This window comes from Amphibalanus amphitrite, unplaced genomic scaffold (assembly GCF_019059575.1).
Source record: "Amphibalanus amphitrite isolate SeventyFive unplaced genomic scaffold, NRLGWU_Aamphi_draft 001338F_arrow, whole genome shotgun sequence".
Taxonomy (NCBI): domain Eukaryota; kingdom Metazoa; phylum Arthropoda; class Thecostraca; order Balanomorpha; family Balanidae; genus Amphibalanus; species Amphibalanus amphitrite.
Genome location: NW_024882831.1, coordinates 1 through 21,402, shown reverse-complemented (window position 1 = coordinate 21,402; position 21,402 = coordinate 1). Strand labels below are relative to the sequence as shown.

Here is a 21,402-nt window from a genome sequence, read left to right as displayed (position 1 = left end):
GGAACGCACTTATAGGTCGGTGGATTGAATGTAACTACCTACGGAGGCATAATTAAATGACAAAAGATAGGTAGGGTGGAATGGTTTATGTGTGACAGCGATGTGATCTTTCATAACAAACGCGAAATAAGTTTTAGCACTAAATGGAAAGAGGAGAGAGAGAGAGAGAGAGAGAGAGAGAGAGAGAGAGAGAGAGAGAGAGAGAGAGAGAGAGAGAGAGAGAGAGAGAGAGAGTGAGAGAGAGAGAGGAGGGAGAGAGAGAGAGAGAGAGAGAGAGAGAGAGAGAGAGAGAGAGAGAGAGAGAGAGAGAGAGAGAGAGAGAGAGAGAGAGTGAGAGAGAGAGAGAGGAGGGAGAGGGAGAGGAGTCAGTTGGCGGTTCCTCCGGCCGGCCGGACGGTGGCCCCGGCCCGTCCGTCCGTCCGTTCGTCCGTCCGGTCGGCCGGTCGTCTCAAGGCTGTCAGGTGTAAGGGCTGACTTCCGGCGCCGCTCTGTGACGTTTGGACCGGTCTGGAGAGCCGCCACACCCGGCCAGGAGACAGAGCGGACAGTGCGGCGGCGCTCACCGGACCGGGAGAGAGAGAGGTCCAGCGGCACGGGAGGGACCTGCTCACCGGGAGAGACCTGCTCACCGGAACGTGAGAGAGGCTCACCAGCACGGGAGAGAGGTTCATCGCCACGTGAGAGAACTGCTCACTGGGAGAGACCTGCTCACCGGGAGAGACCTGCTCACCGGAACGTGAGAGAGGCTCACCGACACGGGATATACCTGCTTGCTCACCGGGAGAGATCTGCTCACCGGCTCGTCGACACTCCGGTGCTCCGAGTGAGGCAGCTGCTCAGTGCTCAGTGCTCAGTGCTCACAGTGCCGGCCGAGAAACGCCGCCGCGTCCAGAGCAGTCGTTCACTGCGTTTTGGGAGCTTCTCAGGGAGTCAAGAGACCACCGGACCCAGAGAAGCTGCTCAACGCGGGACGTCGAGGAGAAGCTCATCGCACCTCTGAGAAGTATTCCGGTCTGAGAGTGGGACAGAGTTTGTTAAACCTACCTACCGATACCGAGTGCCAAAGCTGGCCAGTTTATTTGTGTGCTGAGAAGTGACGTTTGAACGTTTCCCGCCGAAGTTCACGGGTGTGTTATTCGACTGAGATCTGATATTCGGTGGAGAAGAGTCGACTCAGGGTCGTATCGGACACAAACCGGCTCCTCTGCCCGTGGCACGGCTACTGCAAAAACTAGCAGACGGCGCCACTCAACTGTGGATAACGTGCCGTTCGCGGTTAGTGGAAGTGCTGTCAAACAGTCTACCGGCTGTAGAGACTTTTCACGTCACTGAGATCGTCTTGTCCTAGCATAAACGCCATATTAACGTTGAAAGCCGGTATATATACGCGGTGTCAGCCTTGTAGGTCAATTTGCCTGCACTTTTGGTGGATCTCGACGTTTTATCGGGATTCAAGTAACGAAGGAAGGAAGGAAACCCAAGCGAGAGACGACATAGCGACGATATGTTTTTCTTCAGCTTCCTGTTTTCAAGGAGGTAAGTAGGCATCCTGTGAGATAAGTAAGCAGCTATTCACGGGTAGTGTGCCTACTTTCAGGTGCTAAAGTGGCTCATGGCTGTTTCACTTCGCCGACCGACTGTGACCTTTCTCAGTTTGATGCTTTGGTCAGCCGATGTGTTCGTCCTCACAGACAGTCCGGTTGTCGGGTGGTGCATGCTTCATTTGAATTGAAAATCAACGTTTTAAACCAGAAATCACTTTCTGACGTTTACATTCTATTCTCAAATAATCCAAACTTGGGTATTTATGCCTAATGAAAGAGTTGCAACTTTATAAACGTATCGTTTTAAAAACTTCAGTGCCCTTCCACGAACTATTCTAAAACAAAAATGCAGTTGGTAAATTTCACAACGTTTCACAACGGCTTTCATCGACCGTTTCCTTGACATCAGCTAATTATATAAATCGTTTGCTCGGTCCAAAAAGGCTTGAGGTTTGTATTTTGTTAACTATAGCTCAATTGCATTAATTGTAAGTTAGGTAAGTTGTAAGTTGTTGTGAGTCAAGTTGTAAGTTGACTTACAACTTATACCTATAGCTTGAATTGCCGATTCAGTTCGACTCAGAAATGAAGGGACCGGGGAAATCGCCGTCCTTTTGCCTTATTATCACACGCTTGAATGATTACAATGTCAATACCTATGGTACACATCCACCGGGTGATTTTCTCTCTGTTTGGAGAGACGATTGATACCTACAAGAGCGCGACGGAAGGTCATCCGAAGGTCGGCGGGGCTCCACCGGGGGCCGGCAGTCTGCTGTTCAGCCTCATATACCTACCCACACGCCTGTACCGTCCGACCAAGGCTGGCCAACCGTCCTCACACAGCCGCCGCCAATTCCAGGCTCGATTTCGAACGATACCAGAGCGCTATAATCGCTCCCGGTGGACTGAAATTAATTAGTTTAGCTGAGCGTACGGAATAGTTGGATATTTGGTGCCTAACACAAGGACACGACTAACACGTCTATGATTCATGGTGATATGTGAGTTATCAGCACTGGCAACTGCCATTTAGACAATCTCTTTATTTCACTTTCCTTCATCTCCAGCACTGGTGGCTTTCGGTCCAATTCAGTTATCCTCCGCGGTTGGCACGCGTCTCTGAGTCTGGCCGAGTCCAGGTATCGATCCTCGCTCCTGTTCGGCCCCGCGCACCATCTCTCACATACACACACGCCGACAAAGACACAAAGACCTGGGATCGGACCTCCGCTCCGAAACCGATGCAGCGCTGACGACACGGCCTTGTGGGCTTTGTCTGATTTATTGCGAGGACGCGACCGAACCTTGAGTTTGTCGTGACCAAAGAAAATAATGACAAACAGATGGCGTACTTCACAGGAGTGTTATTTTGAATAAGTGCTTGCAAAAGTGAAAAATTATGCATTAAAAGTGATGCTCAAGCTGTAAATATTACACATTGTCTTTCAATTGCTTTAACTCTCAACCGATACGAAGGAGAATATGAACAGTGGTCTATCACGCAAGTCATTGCCTATAAAAGCGATCCAATTTGCGTTTTACACGCAATACATCTCAGCCATAAAAATCCCAACCACCGAGGTGGGGAAGAAGTAGCCGACGCACTTTAGCCAAGATTCCTTCGTTGATGCGATGGTGCTTCGGCGACGGTTGATCGTCGGCGCACCCTCACACCCGTCACTCCCCGGCCGTCGGCGTCCTCTCACTCTCGGCACCTTCCTCTCGGCTGGCAACAGACGACGGGTCGGCGCCACGACCCACGTGCCACACTAGACTGTTCGGGAAAGTCGATGGTCTCTTTTGGGCTCAGCCGGTTATTGTTCTGTTGACCTGACCGACATAACTAGCATTATAACCTTTCACGAACGTGCTATGTACACATGTTTGAAGTGCTAGGTATATGTTCACCGAACAGATCTTGCAGTTTTACTCTGGAATACAGAGTAAAACACACGTACTTACGAGCCTTGAGAAAAATGAACTCTTATTATCTAACCAATGCTATCCTTATATTGGGATTCAACTGACAGCCGTTGTCAATGACACTAAAACTTTAAAATGTCAGCAGACTTCACCCAAATGACTCAGAGAATTTCTACAGTGCAGGGATGCGGAGCCGTGGGAATTTCAGACGGCTCGGACTCCGGCTCCGGCTCCAGAGAAAAAAAAATCGGCTCCGGCTCCGACTCCGGCTCCAATGCTCAGTACATCCCCTATGCAATTTAATACAAGTGGAAGAAAAAAGACGATGGGATTGGTGCACGTTGCTTCTGTATTTGCATAACAAGACTAATTTCACGTTTTGAATACTACCATATGTTTCAGGTATTGCCTTGAACTGTCAAACCGAACTAGGTAAATAATTTTTTCCTCTTCAAAAAGGGAGCCGGAGTCGCCCCCTTTTTGGGCGGCTCCGGGCTATATTGTTTCACGGCTCCGGCTCCGGTTCCGGCTCCGGGCAAAATATGCCAGCTCCGGCGGCGGCTCCAGCTCCGGTTCCGGCTGCGCACCCCTGCTACAGTGTTTGCATTTCACCCTCAAGATAATACGAAGTAAGGCTGGGTCAAGAGACAAGCGGGGCGTAATGAACAATGATAGAGCAGCATCCCAATCGCCCGGTTCGTGCTTTTAGAAGTGTCTTGTAATCATGCCTGCATCCAGTGGAAGGTTTTCCCAGCCCCGTTTGTCCCGGCTCCGTTTGTGTTTCTATCTTCATCTCAACGAGCTGCGTCCCGTCTATGCTACACGTCTCCGCGCCTTCTACGCTGCCCGTCTCTGTCCCCACCAGACTTCGCCTGCGTGTCTTCTGTGCACCATTTGTCTCCCATTCCAGTGCTGTCTTCGTCCCAATTGCATTCTCGTTCCGCGTCCGGTTCGGTTTTCGTCTTTGTCGCCATTTCGTTTCCGTCACGTCTCCGTCTCGTCACTCGCCGTATCCGTCTCAGCGTCTTTCCTGCTGGTCTCTTTCCCATAAACGTATCGTCTTCCTTATATCATGCCGCCTCGTTCACGCACCTCGCTGGTATATCTTCTCTCTTCCTCGTCAGTCGTCTATATTTCCTTCCCGTCTCCATTCTTCCACTCTTCCATGCCCGGTTCCACCCCGTTCTCTTCTCTCCTCCATCTCCGTCTCGTCTCTCCTTCGTCTCCGTCTTGTCTCTCCTTCGTCTCCGTCTCGTCTACCCTTCTTCTCCCTCTTGTCTCTGTCTCCCATGCGCACGTGGCCCACGTGGCGCTCGCTCTGTCGCTCGGCCGCACTCGGCGCGTTTCATTCTGCGCGGCGGCTGGAGGCCGTGCCGCGTCCTCCATCGATTGTGAGCCGTGGGGTGCGCGTGTGACCTGGCCTGACCCCGCCGGCGGCCTTTGTCGCGTCGACGCCGACGGAGCCCAGGATAAGCGTGGCTCCGTCGAGCGCGCTCAGTGGTGGCCGGGAGCCGGTCGGGGTGGGACGGTCGCGCTCGTCGATGGAGCGTCAGGGACCGGCGTGCCAGCAGTGCTGCTGCGCCTGCTGCTGCCGCGGCTGGTGAGTGACGGCAGCGGGGCTGAGGCGACTGAGCTGGGAGTGCGGGTGTCGGAACGTCACAGGTGATTCAAAACATATTTTCAATGAGGTGTTGACGTTATTTGATGATGGTTGTTCAGGTGTGATATCTTCAAGCGCCTGGATTCAATTGGACTTATTTGGTGAAATGAAGAGTACGTACGGTAAACGGCTGATATCCGAGAACTCGTAGGTAATGTGGCTGATAAGCAGGGATGTATTTGTGGTCAAGGCTGCTCTTGTGACACTGACAGATTTAAGTAAATCTAATAATTTATCGAGGCTGGTCAGCGATCAAGAGGTACCGCGCTCCACGGATATAGGTCTACGTCCTTTGTACTCACGAGTTGAGGGACGATGTCGCCTGCTTCTTTATTCCGAAGCTGTTTGTTTGCACGTCACTAATGGAAGAGCGTATCTTTCGCGTGATCTTGGATAGCAATTAGCTTTCCTAGCCTGTGTTACAATTTTTAATGCCTTTATAAACCTTGACATTGCATATATTTGCCATATTTGTGCCATATTTGTAATATCACCGTGGCATTTCAAGAATAAAGATGTCCGACTGCACTCTTCATTTAAATATGACAGACTTAAAGACAATGGTAGCTGCAGAAGTTGAGCGCTGCGTTACCAAGAAATTGCAGGAACTGGGAAGCGTCCTAGTGTCAGATATGAATGCTATGTTTCGCAACGTAAACGATGAGATTGAGCGATTAGGCAGACGTGTCAAGGACATTGAAGAGGTGCTCCATGACAAGAATTTGAGGCAAGGCAAAACACAGCTGCCAGTGAAAGTCAGCCTGGTTTTAACTGAAGCTGCCACCAAAACACAACACGAAGACGCAGAACAGCATGTGGTTAATGGTATGAGTCAAAATGACCGAAAACGCCAACCGTCCGAAAATAACTCCAAGAACGCTGCTGAAAGTGAAGAGAGCGGGTGGATCACAGTCAAGAGTAGGCGGGCAAGAAGACGGAAGGCCCATGCCAGTGGAGCCGTGCTGATCGGCGGAAGCAATGTCCGACGAATCAGTGCTGCAGCACAAGAAGAATTTCGCTTCGGAGACAATGTGACCTTTTCTTCAACCGAAGAAGTTAGCAGCGCTGACGTCAGTCACCTGCTTCCTTCAGCTGTGCGGAAAACCAACGCTGAAGCAGTGGACATCGTGCTACACTTTGGAGAAAACGACATAGTCGGTTCCGACGCGGATAATGTAATGGAGGGCATCGCTCACGTGATAACTGTGGCGAGGAAGCAGCCCAACACACGCGACGTGGTTGTCTGCTCCGTTGTTGAAAGACGAGATGCAGGTCGTAACACAGCTGACACAGCACGACTCGTAAACGATCAGCTCGGAGCACTCTGCGCCACGTACGGAGCAAGATACTTAGACCTGAGAGATCGTCTTCGCGCATGTGAGCACTTTGGGATCAATAAGACTGGCTTCCTGTACACCCGGGATGGGGCCAGAAACGTGTCACAAGAAATCCTGAGCGAAGTTGATGGTTTTTTAGATTAGCTGTCAGCGACCGCCTAGAGTCGGTACCGATCGGACAGCACCAGATCGAACCCGCACCGCCTTATTCAGCTCCACGAAGGGTCTGTGGAAAACAAGACAGAAAGCTACCTGCTGTAGTGATGTGACTAGCTCATCTGAATGTTCGATCGCTTGTACCTTCATTGGACGACGTCAACATTTTGCTTGAAGATAACGATATAGATATTCTGTGCATTACTGAAACATGGTTGCAGCCGGATCTGGATTCTCGGTTCCTTATCTTCCCGGGCTATAAAATAGTCAGGGCGGACCGCCCAGCACGTGATGGTTCAAATGTGAGAGGCGGTGGGATCTGTATTCTTTACAAGTCACACCTGCGCGTAGAACGGCTGGATGTTCCATCAGTAGGCTCACCACTTGAGAGTATGTGGGTGAGTCTTGGCGGCAGACGGACATCGGTGGTTGGTGCTGTATATCGACCCCCAGCTGCTCCCGTGGCCGCCACCGATGACCTTCATGATCAACTGCACTGCTATATCTTCACAGCTCAGGACGGAAAGTGTTTGTCCTAGGAGACATGAACCTAGATTTGTTGTGCCCAGAGAAGCCTGGGGTTGGATATTACAAGGAAATGTTAGATGACTTAAACCTGAAGCAATTAGTGACACAGCCAACGAGGCCAGGCCTAACGGAGCAAGCTACCTCAGGAACAGGAACTCTGATCGATCATATTCTGGTATCTGCAACAGATGACATAGCGACTGCCACGGTAGTCCCAAACAGTTGCAGCGACCATGAGCTGATCATCGCTCATATACCAACTGATCATCAGAAGCGATCGCGGCCTGAGATCGTCATCCGTTCGACGCGATTTTTATCCCAGGATGCGCTCTGCCTTGACCTGCTGTCGGCTGATTGGAGCGGCGTCTACGAGGTGGCTGGAATGAATGAAAAGTGGTCGGAATGGTTATTGGTATGGTCACCCATTATTGACAAACATATGCCACTAGTAAAAATAAAACCAAGACGCGCACCCTGTCCGTGGCTCAACAATAACACGCAATTGCGCGATTCGATGCGCGCTCGAGACGAAGCTCGCGTCATCTACCAACGAGACCCTACCCCGAGGAACAAAGCAAAGTTTCAAGTCAGAAGAAACGCTGTTAAAAAAGACTTTCAAAACGCTCGTTCGTCATTCTTCTCGACTTCTGTGGAAAACTCGCGCAATTCAATGTGGAAGAATATCAAACAATTCTTCTTATCATCAAAGAAGAACACTGCGACAATGGGAAATGATGACCCACAGTTCGCAGATCTGCTCAACGCCCACTTCGCCACCTGCGGTCCTCGAGTAGCTGCTGAGACGGAGGTTCAGAGAGATGGACGCTCACCACAAGCTCCTCGCCCACGATGTGTTGTGAGCGGAGCTTTCCGCGTGAGCCCAGCAACGTTACCTGAATTGAGCGCGGCGCTGAAACAAATGTCAGATTCAAGGGCTAGTGGGGACGATGGCATCACCATTCACATGATCCGAATGACTTTTCCGGTGATCGGAGTTAGTTTGTTGCATATCATCAATGCTTCTTTAACTTCTGGGATATTGCCTGATGCCTGGAAAATTGCCAAGGTCTTGCCGCTCCTAAAATCAGGATCAATGTCTGACCCAAACAATTACAGGCCGATATCGATACTGCCCACGGTAGCTAAGCTAGCTGAACGAGTGGTGTGTAATCAGCTGATGCAGTATCTTTTAAATCACAACATTCTCAGCAACCAACAGCATGGATTTCGCCCTGGTCACTCTACGGAGTCCGCACTGTTGGACGCCGTCAGTTTTATCACCAAAAGCTTAGATTCTAAGTTGGTTACTTGTTTGACTACAGCAGACACTTCAAAAGCATTTGATAGTGTTCCGCATGACCGCCTCCTCAAAAAGCTTGGTTGGTACGGCATAGACACGCATTGGTTTCAAAACTGGCTGCGAGGTCGACAACAGCGTGTGTGCAATGGCACTGCTGTACCAGTTACTCACGGAGTGGTGCAGGGATCCCTGATCGGGCCAGTGTTGTACCTATTGTACACCAACGACTTTGCAGCGTACGTCAGTGATGCTGAAGTCGTCATGTATGCGGACGACGTTCAGTTCCTTCACTCGAACTCAAGTGGGAGCATCGACACCCTGAAGGCGCGGGTGGCCAGCACCTTAACTGAAGCGCACTCATGGTTTGTTGACAACAGTCTTAAAATCAATCCAAAGAAAACGGAGGTTGTGCTTTTTAGGACGCGCCAACGTCTGCTTACCGATTTCACTGTTACCTTTAGTGACACAGTCGTTCAGTCTTCTCCGTCAGCAAAGGTGTTAGGAGTAGTTCTTGACGAGAATCTCTCGTGGAATCCTCAGGTTTCACTTGTTGTTCAGCGGTGCTATGGAACTCTCCACGGGCTCTCGAAATTTTGTTGTGGACTTTCAACGGAGGTAAAGGCATTTTTGATAGAGGCACTGATTTTTCCTCATATTCTGTATTGTCTGAGTGTATGGGGTGGTTGCAGTGTCACCCAGAAGCGTCGCATTCAAAGAGTGATAAATCATTGTGCTCGTATTGTGTTTTGTAAGCGTAAATCGGAACATGTCTCACCACTACTGAGTTCGCTTGCATGGCCCACTATTGATGATTTGATCAGCAAGCGAGATGTTTTATTTGTGGATCGACTGATGTACCACCCGTATGCTCCACGTCACTTGCAGAACTCGCTAGTTCACCGACGCGAGATATCCAGCAGAGAAACGCGCTCCACTTCCGCGGGCTTGTTACAATTGCCTCGCATCCACACAGAATTTGCGAGGCGTTTTTTCACTTACCGTGCAATTGCGCAATGGAACCAGCGATCGTTGACCGAGTGAACCATCCTGTCAGTGTATGTCGCCATGTGTGATGTAATGCTGCCTGAGCTTTATTTGTGTGCCTTACTGCATTTCATGTGAATATTACGTCATGTACTTTTTTGTAACAATCATAGGCTAAGTGTGCTATGAACCATCAATCGCGGTCTGAAAAGCCATACAATGGAGACCGTATGTACAAATACAAATACAAAAATACAAATATATGCTTTCAACAAATGATAACAGAACAGACGAGAGAAGTTGCCATAAAGATGCCAAAGTATCTTTTCTATCATAGGGATTAAGTGCTGCACGAACATTCCTGATACATACATAGGTATAGCCCTCGTATATCATTTTTTGCTCATTTGAGCCCGGTTGACGCCTGAGTCAGTGTGATCAGTCGATACTTTTTGTATGTTTGCTTGACGGCCTGCAGGACGGTTTTTGCTCGGATGACCACCGGGTGTTCCAGTGCAGAGTGCTCCAATACCCAATCATCTGTGCCTTTCGCCAAACAAAGAAGTTAATCGGCCTGTCGTGCCTTGACCCCACTTCTACTTGGCCACAGTCTGCGTGGCTTAGATTGCGGCAGAAGGAGCTTGTCTTTTTATATTTTCCCGTTAGCCCGCGTCTTTGCTGAACCATTAAAACGTGCCAGTCCAAATGTCCCTTCACAAATGTGGTAACCATTAAGGCTCAAAGTGTACCGAATCTGCCGATGCTTACTATGACAAGCCCTGTTTAGTTACTTTTTTGCTTTATCAGATACTATCTGTTGTTGTTTTTTAGATCTACCCTCCTCCCTCTATCCTCATAACTTGACCTCTCTCCCTTCCTCCTCAGCAGTCGCCGCGGCTCCCGGGGCGGCTCGGACAAGCCCGACTGGCCGTCCACCGGCTCCAGCTCCAGCAGTCGCAACAGCTCCGGCTCTACCGGCGACGAGCCGCAGGGCGAGCTGGTGCACCTGCGCGAGCTGCTGCAGGCGCGCGGCGTGCCGCAGCACCTGCTGGAACAGCTGGCGCCGCCCGCCAGTCCCAGCCGGCACCGCGGCCACACAGAAGGAGGTGAGCTGCCCGCCCACGGAGGGAGATATATGTCGTCAGAGCTTTTAGGGAGCGATTGTACTGTGTCATTCAGAAAAGGAACCGTTACTCTGAGCGGATTTGTGTGGGGTTGACTAATGTAATACTTACGAACACGGTCTATTCATAGCTTGGTGGGATTCCGTCTACCATATGTTCTGAGAACGTATAAAAAGTCATTTGGTAAAACAATTCATTTGAGCATTAGCAAAGACCGTCGATCGCTGAAAATGCTTTCCATTTTACCCTTACCTCCTGCTGCACTGACCGTACTAACCGCTGTGCGCTGGGCCCGGCTGCAGGCTGCAGGATGTACCAGCTGCTGCAGATGCTGCAGTGCTCGGAGGACGAGTCGCTGCAGCTGCAGGCGGTCGTCGAGCTCGGTCAGCTCCTGGTGATGGCCTCCGAGGACACGCTGGGCGCCTTCCCGGCCGGCAAGTTCGTGCCGCCCATCACCAGACTGATACAGACAGACCGCGGCGACGACCTGGTACGGACCATCAGATAGAGTTTGACACAAGCGACGTTTATAATCGAGCTGAAGATACATTTTCAGCTGGAAGAGGTTTTATCTACTTTGTGCATCAATTAATGACCTTAAATATTGATCATAGTTGCATTACTTTGCTATCCTAAAAACATTTCTTTGATGTTTACCCTGATCTATGTAGACTGGTATCTATGACATAAAGGAAATCACCTCAGAAAACATGCACTTCCTCAATCAATGATCACGGTAATAATCCTATATATACGTCTCACAATATCTGAAATATAATGTTTCACTTATCCCGTCCTCAGGTCACACAGGCGTGTCGCACGCTGACCCACCTGCTGGAGCTGGTGCCGCACAGCTCAGCGGCCGCTGTGGCAGCTCTGCCGGCGCTGCTGCAGCAGCTCCGAGCCATCTCCTCAATGGAGGTGGCCGAACAGGCGCTGGCTGCACTGGAGCTGCTCACAAAGAGACACGGCAACGCTGTCCTGCAGGCGGTAAACAAAAGGAGGGAGAGAGGGAGAGGGAGAGGAAGAGAAGAAGGGAGGGAGAAACGGATGGGCAGAGGGAGAGGGAGATAAAGGGAGAGAGGGAGAGAGGGAGAGGGAGAGAGGGAGGGAGGGAGAGAGGGAGGAAGAGGGAAAGGGAGGAAGAGAGGGAGGGGGAGAGAGGGAGGCTCGACTGTACTGCGGCACAGTCACCGGTCACGGCGCTCGGCTGTACTGCGGCACAGTCTATCTCACGGAGCTCGGCTGTAACGCGACACAGTCTATCCACAGGCGTTTATCCGTACTGTGGCACAGCCTAAGTCACGGTGTTAAGCTGTACTGCGGCACAGCCTATCCACAGGCGTTTAGCTGTATTGCGGCACAGTCTATCTCACGGCGTTCGGCTGTACTGCGGTACAGTCTATCTCACGGCGCTCGGCTGTACTGCGGCACAGTCTATATCACGGCGCTCGGTTATACTGCGGCACAGTCTATCTCACGGCGTTTAGCTGTATTGCGGCACAGTCTATCTTACGGCGCTCGGCTGTACTGCGGCACAGTCTAACTCCCGGCGTTCGGCTGTACTGCGGTACAGTCTATCTTACGGCGCTCGGCTGTATTGCGGCGTAGTCTAATACACGGCTCTAGGCATGCCGAAATTCGTTGTAGTTTTAGCTTATAAGCGAAGTGTAATTTCTCATAAGCTACACAGAGATGCCTAGTGCCAGACCATGAAAATATTGCTAACAGACTGATGTTTCTGATGTGGTACACCGCATGACATAGGTATTAGAGTTGCAAAGTTTCCCTACCGCATTACCGGCATGCCGGTAATTTTTCACTACCGCAGGTTTTTTGTGGTATCTGGCATGTCTTGCCGGTAGCATGCCGGTATTTTTGGTTTTGCACAAAAAAAAATTATTAGCTTAGCATATGATTCAAACGTTGGACACTAAGAGGAAAATGTGGCATCTCTTGTAGGGGTAAACTGGAATCAACAATGCAGGTTTTTTAGTATGCCGGTAATTTGGTGGTGTTTTTGCTTTGGGCGTGGTAGCATGTCGGTATCCCCAAAAAAATTTGTGGGGCGGGGCGGTGCCGGTAGCAGCCTTTAGGGGAAACTTTGCAACTCTAATAGGTATCGTATCACGCTCTGTCCACAGGGCGGTATCACCTCCTGTCTGGCCTTCTTTGACTTCTTCTCTGCGGAGGCGCAGCGTGCGGCGCTGTCCGTGACGGCCGGCTGCTGCCTGTCCCTGACCAGCAGCGAGTTCCATCTGATCAGTCCGCACCTGTCGGCCATCGCCAGCCGACTCTGTCACCAGGTGAGTCATCTGAGTCAGTCGTTGACTGCCATCAGGTGCGTCAACTGAGTCAGTGGATTCTTCCACCAGGTAAATCAACTGAGTCGTCGACTGTCACCAGGTGAGTCATCTCAGCCAGCTGACTCTGTCACTAGGTATGTCAACTGAGTCAGCCTACTCAGCCAGTCGACTCTGTCACCAGGTGAGTCAACTGCGTCAGTCGACTTGTCACCGGGTGAGTCAACTGCGTCAGTCGACTCTGTCATCAGGTGAGTCGACTCTGTCACCAAGTGAGTCGACTCTGTCACCAGGTGATTCGACTGAGTCGTCGACTGTCACTGAGGTGAGTCAACTGAGCCAGTCGACTGTCACTGAGGTGAGTCAACTGAGTCAGTCGACTCTGTCACCAGGTGAGTAAAATAATTCAGCCGGCTCTGTCAGCCTACTCTGCCATCAGGTGAGTCATCTGAGTCAGTCGATGTGTTTTCTTAGAATATCCATGAACAATATTTTGTTATTCGTATTTAGGGCTTTAAAAACAACAAAGTTATCGCACTTCTTGTTCTTAGATATACAATTATAAGCTTCCCTAGCCGCTGTATCATCATAAAGGGATTTTTTATCACTAATTTTGCGGATGACATCGATGTTGTTCTCTGAATGATCAAACACCCAGGTTTCCTTTATTGAAGTGGACATATCTCATTTGATGCAATTAAAATGTGTCCGCTGTTCGTCGTTAAATAACGCCATCAATCAACTTTCACCGTCTTCCTCCGTTCAAGGACCGCCGGGTGGCTGAGGCTGCCTGCCTTGTGCTCTGCCGGCTGTCTGAAACGTTCAAAGCCGACCGGATCAGGGTGCAGACAATCGCAGACAGCGGACTGGTGAAAAACGTCCCACAGCTGGTCAGTGCTCAGCTATTTCTGAAGTACAGGCTTCCGGCGCATGTTTGACGAGCGTATTATCTTTCCTAATACTTCGGTAACGATGCATCTTCTTAAGACAATGCGAACATTAAAAAGTAGTTCAAGCGGAAGTTGATATAATGATGCTTATGGGCCCCTTGATAAAGTTGCTCGTTAGTAGTTCTGCATTGAAAGGATGATAAGTTACTTGTTTTGATTACATTAGAAACTTAAATAAACGCCAAGCGATATAGCCATTTAAATTAGACGGTTTCCCATGCTGACTTCCCGCTCGCCCCCTTCTCCGCGATTCAGCTGGCCGGCAGTCCACCGGTGATTGGCAGCTCGACCTTCTGCGAGGTCACACGCATGCTCCGCCTCCTCTGCGCCCACTGTCCACCCATCGCCGTGCAGCTCCTCACAGAGAACATTGCCGGGACGCTGAAAAAGCTGCTAACAACAGACACTGGACAGGTGGGACCAAGTGACTGCGTATCATCACATTTAGTTTAAGCCTAGATATTTGATTTGCTGCATAAAATGAAATATTTTGTGTGAGATTCCTAAAAAAGCTGTTTACCTTTCGTTTATTACACATAAGATATTTCACATTATTTACATTCAGAGTAGAAATAATTTTTTTTGCTGATATGCCACTAAATTTTCGTTCACCCGACCCGACAGCCGGTGTCCCCGGGCTCGTTCCGTAACTCGGAGGAGGTGTACTCGCTGGTCTGTCTGGTCTCCGAGCTGCTGCCGCCGCTGCCCAGCGCGGCCCTGTTCGACGTCGACCAGCTGCTCACCCGACGTGTCTCCGTTCGGCGCTCCGGTTCTTACGACAGGGTGAGTCGCCACGTGAGAGTCGCGGGTCGATTATCAGGCATTTTGTTTGGTGCATTTGTGACCGTTTACAATATCGTTATTTTTCGATCATGAGTTATGTGCACTGATTGAGCTTACGAAGATTGACGAGCATGTATATAGGGCTCACTGGCACCTGCACCTGTAAATACATTACTAATGACTTCCTCATCAGAAGATACGTGGCATCTTCATTTACTAGCGCTAGAATGCTCTATGAGGATCTTACTAATATAGAGTACGTATAAATAGGTTGACACTAATAAGTTTATTTTACCTAATAGTAATAAGTACATTTGTTTCCATTCAATAATAATTACGTAGCAAACATACTAAGAAACTTCTAACCTTGCCAAGTTCGTTTTAGTAACCCCTGTTCTGTCGTATTGAGCGAAGCCCTATCGCCGGCCACATCCAATGCGTGGTTTCCGCATATTTCAGGAAGCCGTTCAGTGGAGAGATAGTTCGGATATTTCGAGCACAAACGCAGTAGGAGATGCTTCCAATTCTCAGGTTCGTTCATTTAGCATCCGAAGATAAATGTTTGGATAACCTGTGAACAATAAGTCATTCCAATTAAATGAATAATAAACCAACCACAATTAATAATTTATTGGCTAATGTTCTCATGCCGCTATAACGTAAACAGGAGCATCATTTACCATTCTACACTGCCACAAATGAAAATACCTACTAGCTCTTCACCTGCCACAGTCCATAATTCAGCTTCCAATTATTAACTACATCTAATTGTCTGATGTGATCTCAATCCGTCCCCATCCCTGTGACCACGCGCGGCTGTCCGCAGGCGGAGTCGGACCGGTCCGCGGCCCCGGGCGGGTCCAGGGGTGTGCGTCCCGCCGCCGACCCCCGCGCGGCGGTGCTCCGTCCGGCCGACTGGCTGCCGCTGCTGCTCGACGTTTACGGCGCGGCGCCAGGCACTGCGGTGCGCCATGTCTGTCTCCGCGCCACCCTGCGCTGCGTTAGCGCCGCAGAGCCAGAGACACTGCAGGTGAGCGAAAAAAAAAAACAGCTATAGGAAGCCAGCGAATATGTAGTATTCTGCGGCGTACGACTCTTCAGTCTGTCTTGATCGGGAATGAGCATTCCACTGAAGACAAAAGCATATTCAAACATTCATGCCACCGTTTGGTAGGGAATGCCTACTTTTAATTAATGTCGATAACAAATGGATTCGATCTGTCGAACAGCTTCCTGATATGGGATTAAGCTGATCAGGCTGACACTAATTCAGCAAACAGTGCAACAGAGTCGGCCGATCGTGGGCCATCTGTCTGACCCACTGGCCCAATTGTGTTCGGACACAGGGCGGTTTTTGTCCACGGACCAGCCAGAACTGGGTCAGACGGCTCGGCGCGTCCACGTTCTTTCTGCTGTCGCACTCCACCAGTTTAGCGAGTCAATCGGCTATCCTTCATTTGATCAACACGGGTCTTAATTGCGTCAACAGAGTTTTTGAAAGACCGGGTATTGATCGCTTGGCAGGATGAAGCTACAAAGAGAAACTATATTATATACAAGAATTATATTATATAGACATGATGCACTAAAACAGACTGTCAGGCTAAATAATAGGGGCAAATTTTGCTTCAAAGGATTAGCTGAACTTTATCACGTTTCGTAAATATATCCAATTGTTATATTGTCCCTATGCGCTGTAGGACATAGTGCACGCTTGTGTTATGTCACAAGCCGTTTCCTTGTTGCCTTGTATTAGCACAGCACGACTACCGCTCGGCTCGGCGCCCGTTCTCCCCGTCTGCCTCGCGCCCTCGCTCCCCGGCCCGTCCGCCGCGCTGCGCCGCGTGACCCCCTGGCGGCCGCCCGCAGAGGCGCGTCCAGTGGGAGACGGGCAGGGGCGTCCCCAGGAAGGGGCACCCCACACTTGCATTTATATTGAACGATCATGAAAACAGGCGATCGCATTTGCAGTCTAAAGACGTCCCAATGTTGCCTCTGACCGCTCGCTGCGCGTCCCGTCTGCAGGGCGTGCTGAACATGCAGGAGTTGTCGGTGCAGCTGGCCAGCCTGCTGCCCTCGCCGGACGTGAAGCTGGCCGTGCCGGCGCTGCAGCTGGCAGAGACGCTGATGCAGAAGCTGCCCGACCTCTGCACCAGCCACTTCAGACGCGAAGGTGAGGGCGCAGCTGAGCCTAGATATGTGCGATCCTGAGGCTCGTAGCTGACTTCATTGAAATTTTTATCATAAAGCTGTCTTGCTAACGCTATTTTGTCTAATAAACGGCATGATAAATATCCATTTTTGGTTTTACTTAAGAGTGTAACGAGCTCGCTGCCGTGTTCCACAGACACACTCTGGTGCTGTGTGCGGTGTTTGATAACGAGATCGTTTTATTTCAGGCGTGCTTCACCACATCAGTCGTCTGGCTGTGGACGGTGACCCTCTGGACGAGACAGACCCGAGGGGGAACGGCCAGACTGCTGACACCACTGCTGATCTGTGAGTGGGCGACGGCCTGTCTGACTGCCTGACTGTCCCCGGTACTCAGAAATAAGACAAATAAATTTTATATGCCACTGTCTCAGTAAAAGGCATCGTTAAGCATATGTGCAATGCAGGCTTCGCACTTCGCTTGCTCCATGACCTGCTTTCGAATCAAGTCGACTCGAATGAAGTTTCATATTTGCCTTCGCCTGTGGCAGGAGTCTGAGAGACGCCTTGAAGAGGAGGAGGTCTTCCCGACGTGGAGCCCTCGGCTGTCAGAGACACAGCTTTGACCAGACGACCGCCGGCTCCGCGTCCGCATCTCCGTCACATACAGGTAAACGATCTCGTGAATATACTCAATATTTAAACAAAAATGCTCATAAGCCCGTTGAGCACATTTCCTGGCATTCAGAACATGAATCTTGTTACTGACCAGCTCGGCACAGCGACGGTAGAGCTCCAATACCGAGTCGGTTTCCGCTGGCTGCAGCTGGCGCCGTCCCGGCCCGGTAGTTGAAGTCTCTGATGCTGTGCCGCAATACTCCGGTGTCGTGCGGAACAGTCGGCGGCATACTTATCTGGCTTCAACGCAGCCTAACCGGCAACCGCTAACGCATAGATTGCATGCAGCAAGCTGAGACCGAGCATCAGCGAGGTGTTACTGGCAATAGCACCAGGTAGGCAGATCTTACGTTACTGACCATGCCCTGCGCTCCGTTACAGGGGGTGCGGCCCGCGCGCTGGCCGCCGGTGGCCGCAGTCGCTCGGTCGGCGGAGCCGAAGCACCCAGTCGTCTGCAGACCTCCCTCCTGGCCAGTCTGAGTCCGGCTCGGTGGGGCCGCGCCAGCTCCAGCTCACCGCACGGATCTCACCGAAACTCACTCACCGTGAGTCAGCTACGGAAGCTTGATTATCATTATTTTATTAGTTACGGTGGCTCTTTAGTTGATTTATACTAAAGTTGCTGAGACTCCGCCTTATCTTGCTACATTTAGCTGCTGAAAATCAAATAAAAGCTTAAATAAATCATCGTGTCTACCTCACCCCCACTCCCTCCGGTCATAGGAGGCCGGCGCGGCGCGGGAGGAGCGGGCGCGCAGCTGGCTGCGGCGGCAGGCGCGTCTGTTCCTGGAGCGGCACCTGGCCACGGCGGCCGGCGGCCACTGCGCCGCTCTGGCGCTGCTGGAGAGCGCGCTGCGGCAGCTGACGGCGGCGCCGGACCGCGGCCTGGCCGACCCGCTGCGGCAGCTGGCCGCCCTGCTACTGGCCGCCGACCTGTCGCCGTTCGAGCTGCTGCAGGCGGGCCTGGTGCCGCGGCTGACCGAGCTGCTGACCGCCGGGCCGGCCGGCGCGCGCCGACACCGTCTGCGCGCCTTCCTGCACGCGCTGGCCGGGGCGCCGGCGGCGGACCGGCCGCAGCAGGCGTGGGTGCCCTCGGCGGAGAAGGCCGCACCGCTGGCGGCGCTGGTGACCAAGCTGAACGCCTGCGTGGCCCAGCAGGAGCAGCTGCCGGTGAAGTCGTACGACGTCACTGACGGAGTGTCTGGCCACGGAGCGCTGCGCTACTTCACCGAGCATCAGCTCAAGGTTAGCGGCAATAGAAGGTAGGCCTGCCAAGTTCCAGCCATGTCGTGCTAAATTTGACTCAAACGGAAGCGTACACAAGCACAATTCACATTTCACCCATAATACGCCAGGAGCGTCGTTCTTTTAATCTGAAGTTCATCACACCCTCCCGTTGGCAGGTGGAGCTGCGCCGCGCGCCGGACGGCGGCGCTCTGCGCCAGTGGCGGCACGGGCCCGTTAAGGTGGACCCTCTGGCCCCGCTGCAAGCCATCGAGCGTTACCTGGTGATCCGCGGCTATGGGCGCAGCTCGTCCCGCACCGGCCGCTGGTCGGACGATAGTGGCTCGGACGAGGACGTCGAGGACGCTTTGGTACGTTGACTGAGGACGCCCTGAGTGGGTGGTGGGCTTAGTCAGTTCGCTGAACGATCGAGCGCCAGGGGGCGTTGAGAGAGACGGCCCTGGACCGGACCTGTATGCCTCACAATGAACCATTGTTACCTTGGGGGCGTTTTTGCTGCCATTGACAAAGTTGAGTGATGCTGGCAAAAGTAAAATAGTATAGCTTTTAATGCGACATACTGGGAATGTGACAAGCACTTAAAACGACGACTTCGGTCTGCTACATCGGCCGATTGTTTCAATTTGACCCTGTTCCGTACTCTGTTCCGTTCTGACGCTTCTCCATGATGTGCGTTTCGCCAGGTGGCGGCCAGCCTCAGCCACAGCGGGACGCACCGTCTGCAGTTCCTGATGGGCGGCCGACCGCTGCCCTATGACATCACCGTCTTCCAGGCGGTAGAGCAGTACGGACCGCGCTCACAGGAGGAAGACGGGGACGTGAGCGCCTCGCAGCTCTTCCAGAAGACGCACACTATCTACTACAGGTGCGCGGAGTCTGGGCTTCTGTTAGTGTGAGCCTAACTTTGATGCAGCACACGTCTCTTTCTGCCATGTTTGTTTGTTTGTTTTGTTGGGTTAGGCCCTTTCGGTCTGACAAGACCATTGCAGAGCCGGAAAGATGATAGGAATTAGGGGGAGACATTGGTCTGGGCAGACACCCTAGAAAGTCGCCGGGGCTGAGCCCGTCCGAATGGACAGGCCGACCAGCCCCACAAGCACTCTCTGCACCCGGCTACGAGGTGCGCTCCCTCGGGAGCAGCGGTGCTGCTCCAAGGGAGCAGCCCGCATGAGATAAAGGTGCCTGTTCAGCCCGGAATGGGGTTGCGGCGTGGGGGAGAAGGATTTCAGTATCCTGAGGATAGAAGCACGGAACGGTGCTTTCTGCCATGGACATTTCTTTGTTTTTACTATTAGCTGGATTCAGGGTGCATCGATTAAACACGAGCTAATCGCTATACCTAAGCGTTTGTTTATCATCCTTGCGTGCTTCGTGCGTTTCCAGACAGGCTCCGATCTCCAGCAGTAACGGTGGAAACTCCAGCAGCAGTCGGCGCCAGGAGACCCGTCCGGCGTCCGGCGGCGAGTCGCTGTGGGCCACCGGCTCCACTCCCGTCCCCGACTGTCCTCTGGTGGCCGGTCTGAAACCACAGCTTCCCGAGTCGGTCACCGTGGCCGACCCCAGCCTGGCGACCGTCAACCTCCTCCGTCTGCTGCACTGCCTGAGTCGCCACTACGGCGGCCTCTACCAGCTGGTGGCCAGCCCGCCGCTGCTCGGCGATCAGGTCGGTCGTGGTTAGCTCATGGTCGTCATGGTCCATGATAATTATGATAAGGGATCGTCGAGGTCCTGCCGTCGGAGCCTCGTGATCAGACAGCGTCATAAAACGCACCGCTTTGCAGTTTGCGTAAGCCAATCAATAATTGACTTGACCAAACACTTAACAGTCCTTTTTCTTTGTTTTATAATGGCCTATTTTGCAGTACTGCCGACTAAGCAGCGCTCCTCACTGCACGATATATGCACATGCTGATATCACGCTTGCCTTCAGGTGTTTGTAAACGCTCAGCTGACTGCCAAGGCTGAGCGGCAGCTGTTTGACCCGCTGATTCTGATGGCGGGAAGCACACCACCCTGGATTCTGCAACTGGGACTGACTTGGTAAGTGGTCAGAATGGCTGAGCTGAGCTTCATAGCCTCTCGAGCCTTTCTGTGCGGTCCCGTTCTATTTTGTAATACATGCCTGCGGATTTCGAGCTACACAATCGGGAGTTACGCTCAGGCTGTCAGTTTCACAGCCATGCCGTCTCTCATGACCAGTGATGTTCTGACCAGTGTCCGCTGTGCCGCCAGCCCGTTCCTGCTCCCGTTCGCGGTGCGGCGCCAGCTGTCTTCTCGGCCACGTTCGAGCGGGACCGGGCTCTGAGCCGCCTCCTGGAGGTGGTGCCGTCTGCGGCCGGCTCCGGCTCCGAGCGGCGGCTGCTGGCCCCGCGGCTGGAGCGGCGCCGCGCGCACTGTCAGCCGCCGCCAGCCGGCCCGACAGGCCGAGACGCTGCTCTCAGAGCTGGCCGGCTCGCCGGCGCTGCTGGAACTCCAGTACCGCGACGAGCCCGGCTCCGGACTGGGACCCACGCTGGAGTTCTACGCGCAGGTCTGCTCCGATGTGCAGGTGGCCGCACGCTGTCGCTTACCATGAAGAGACATAGCCTCTCAGTGAACCGCTTTCATATTTATTAGTTGCATTTGCAATTTAATTCTGTTACGTAACCAATAAGTCGAATATTTTCAAGCACGGTGCAGCTGCCTCAAAATAAATATCGATTTGTTAAACGAATAACGGATGGATACGATAGC

At 52.0% G+C, this 21,402-nt stretch overlaps 1 protein-coding gene across 2 annotated transcripts; it reads left to right on the top strand.

Moving 5' to 3' along the window:
• The first annotated feature begins 540 nt into the window (after positions 1–540).
• Positions 541–21,030, top strand: LOC122372266 (E3 ubiquitin-protein ligase TRIP12-like). 2 transcript variants are annotated; one of them, XM_043349243.1, is made up of 20 exons: positions 541–1,536; positions 10,321–10,541; positions 10,862–11,049; positions 11,361–11,549; positions 12,704–12,865; positions 13,630–13,752; positions 14,068–14,226; positions 14,437–14,595; positions 15,055–15,126; positions 15,422–15,625; positions 16,621–16,768; positions 16,995–17,094; positions 17,298–17,416; positions 17,806–17,969; positions 18,148–18,669; positions 18,828–19,019; positions 19,353–19,534; positions 20,053–20,332; positions 20,600–20,709; positions 20,902–21,030. In XM_043349243.1, the coding sequence occupies exons 1-20, from the start codon at positions 1,505–1,507 to the stop codon at positions 20,972–20,974; spliced, it is 3,399 nt and encodes a 1,132-aa protein (XP_043205178.1). In that variant the 5' UTR covers positions 541–1,504; the 3' UTR covers positions 20,975–21,030. The 2 variants fall into 2 exon arrangements, with proteins under 2 accessions (XP_043205178.1, XP_043205177.1); XM_043349242.1 differs by lacking the exon at positions 541–1,536 and adding an exon at positions 4,980–5,070.
• The last annotated feature ends 372 nt before the right edge of the window (positions 21,031–21,402 follow it).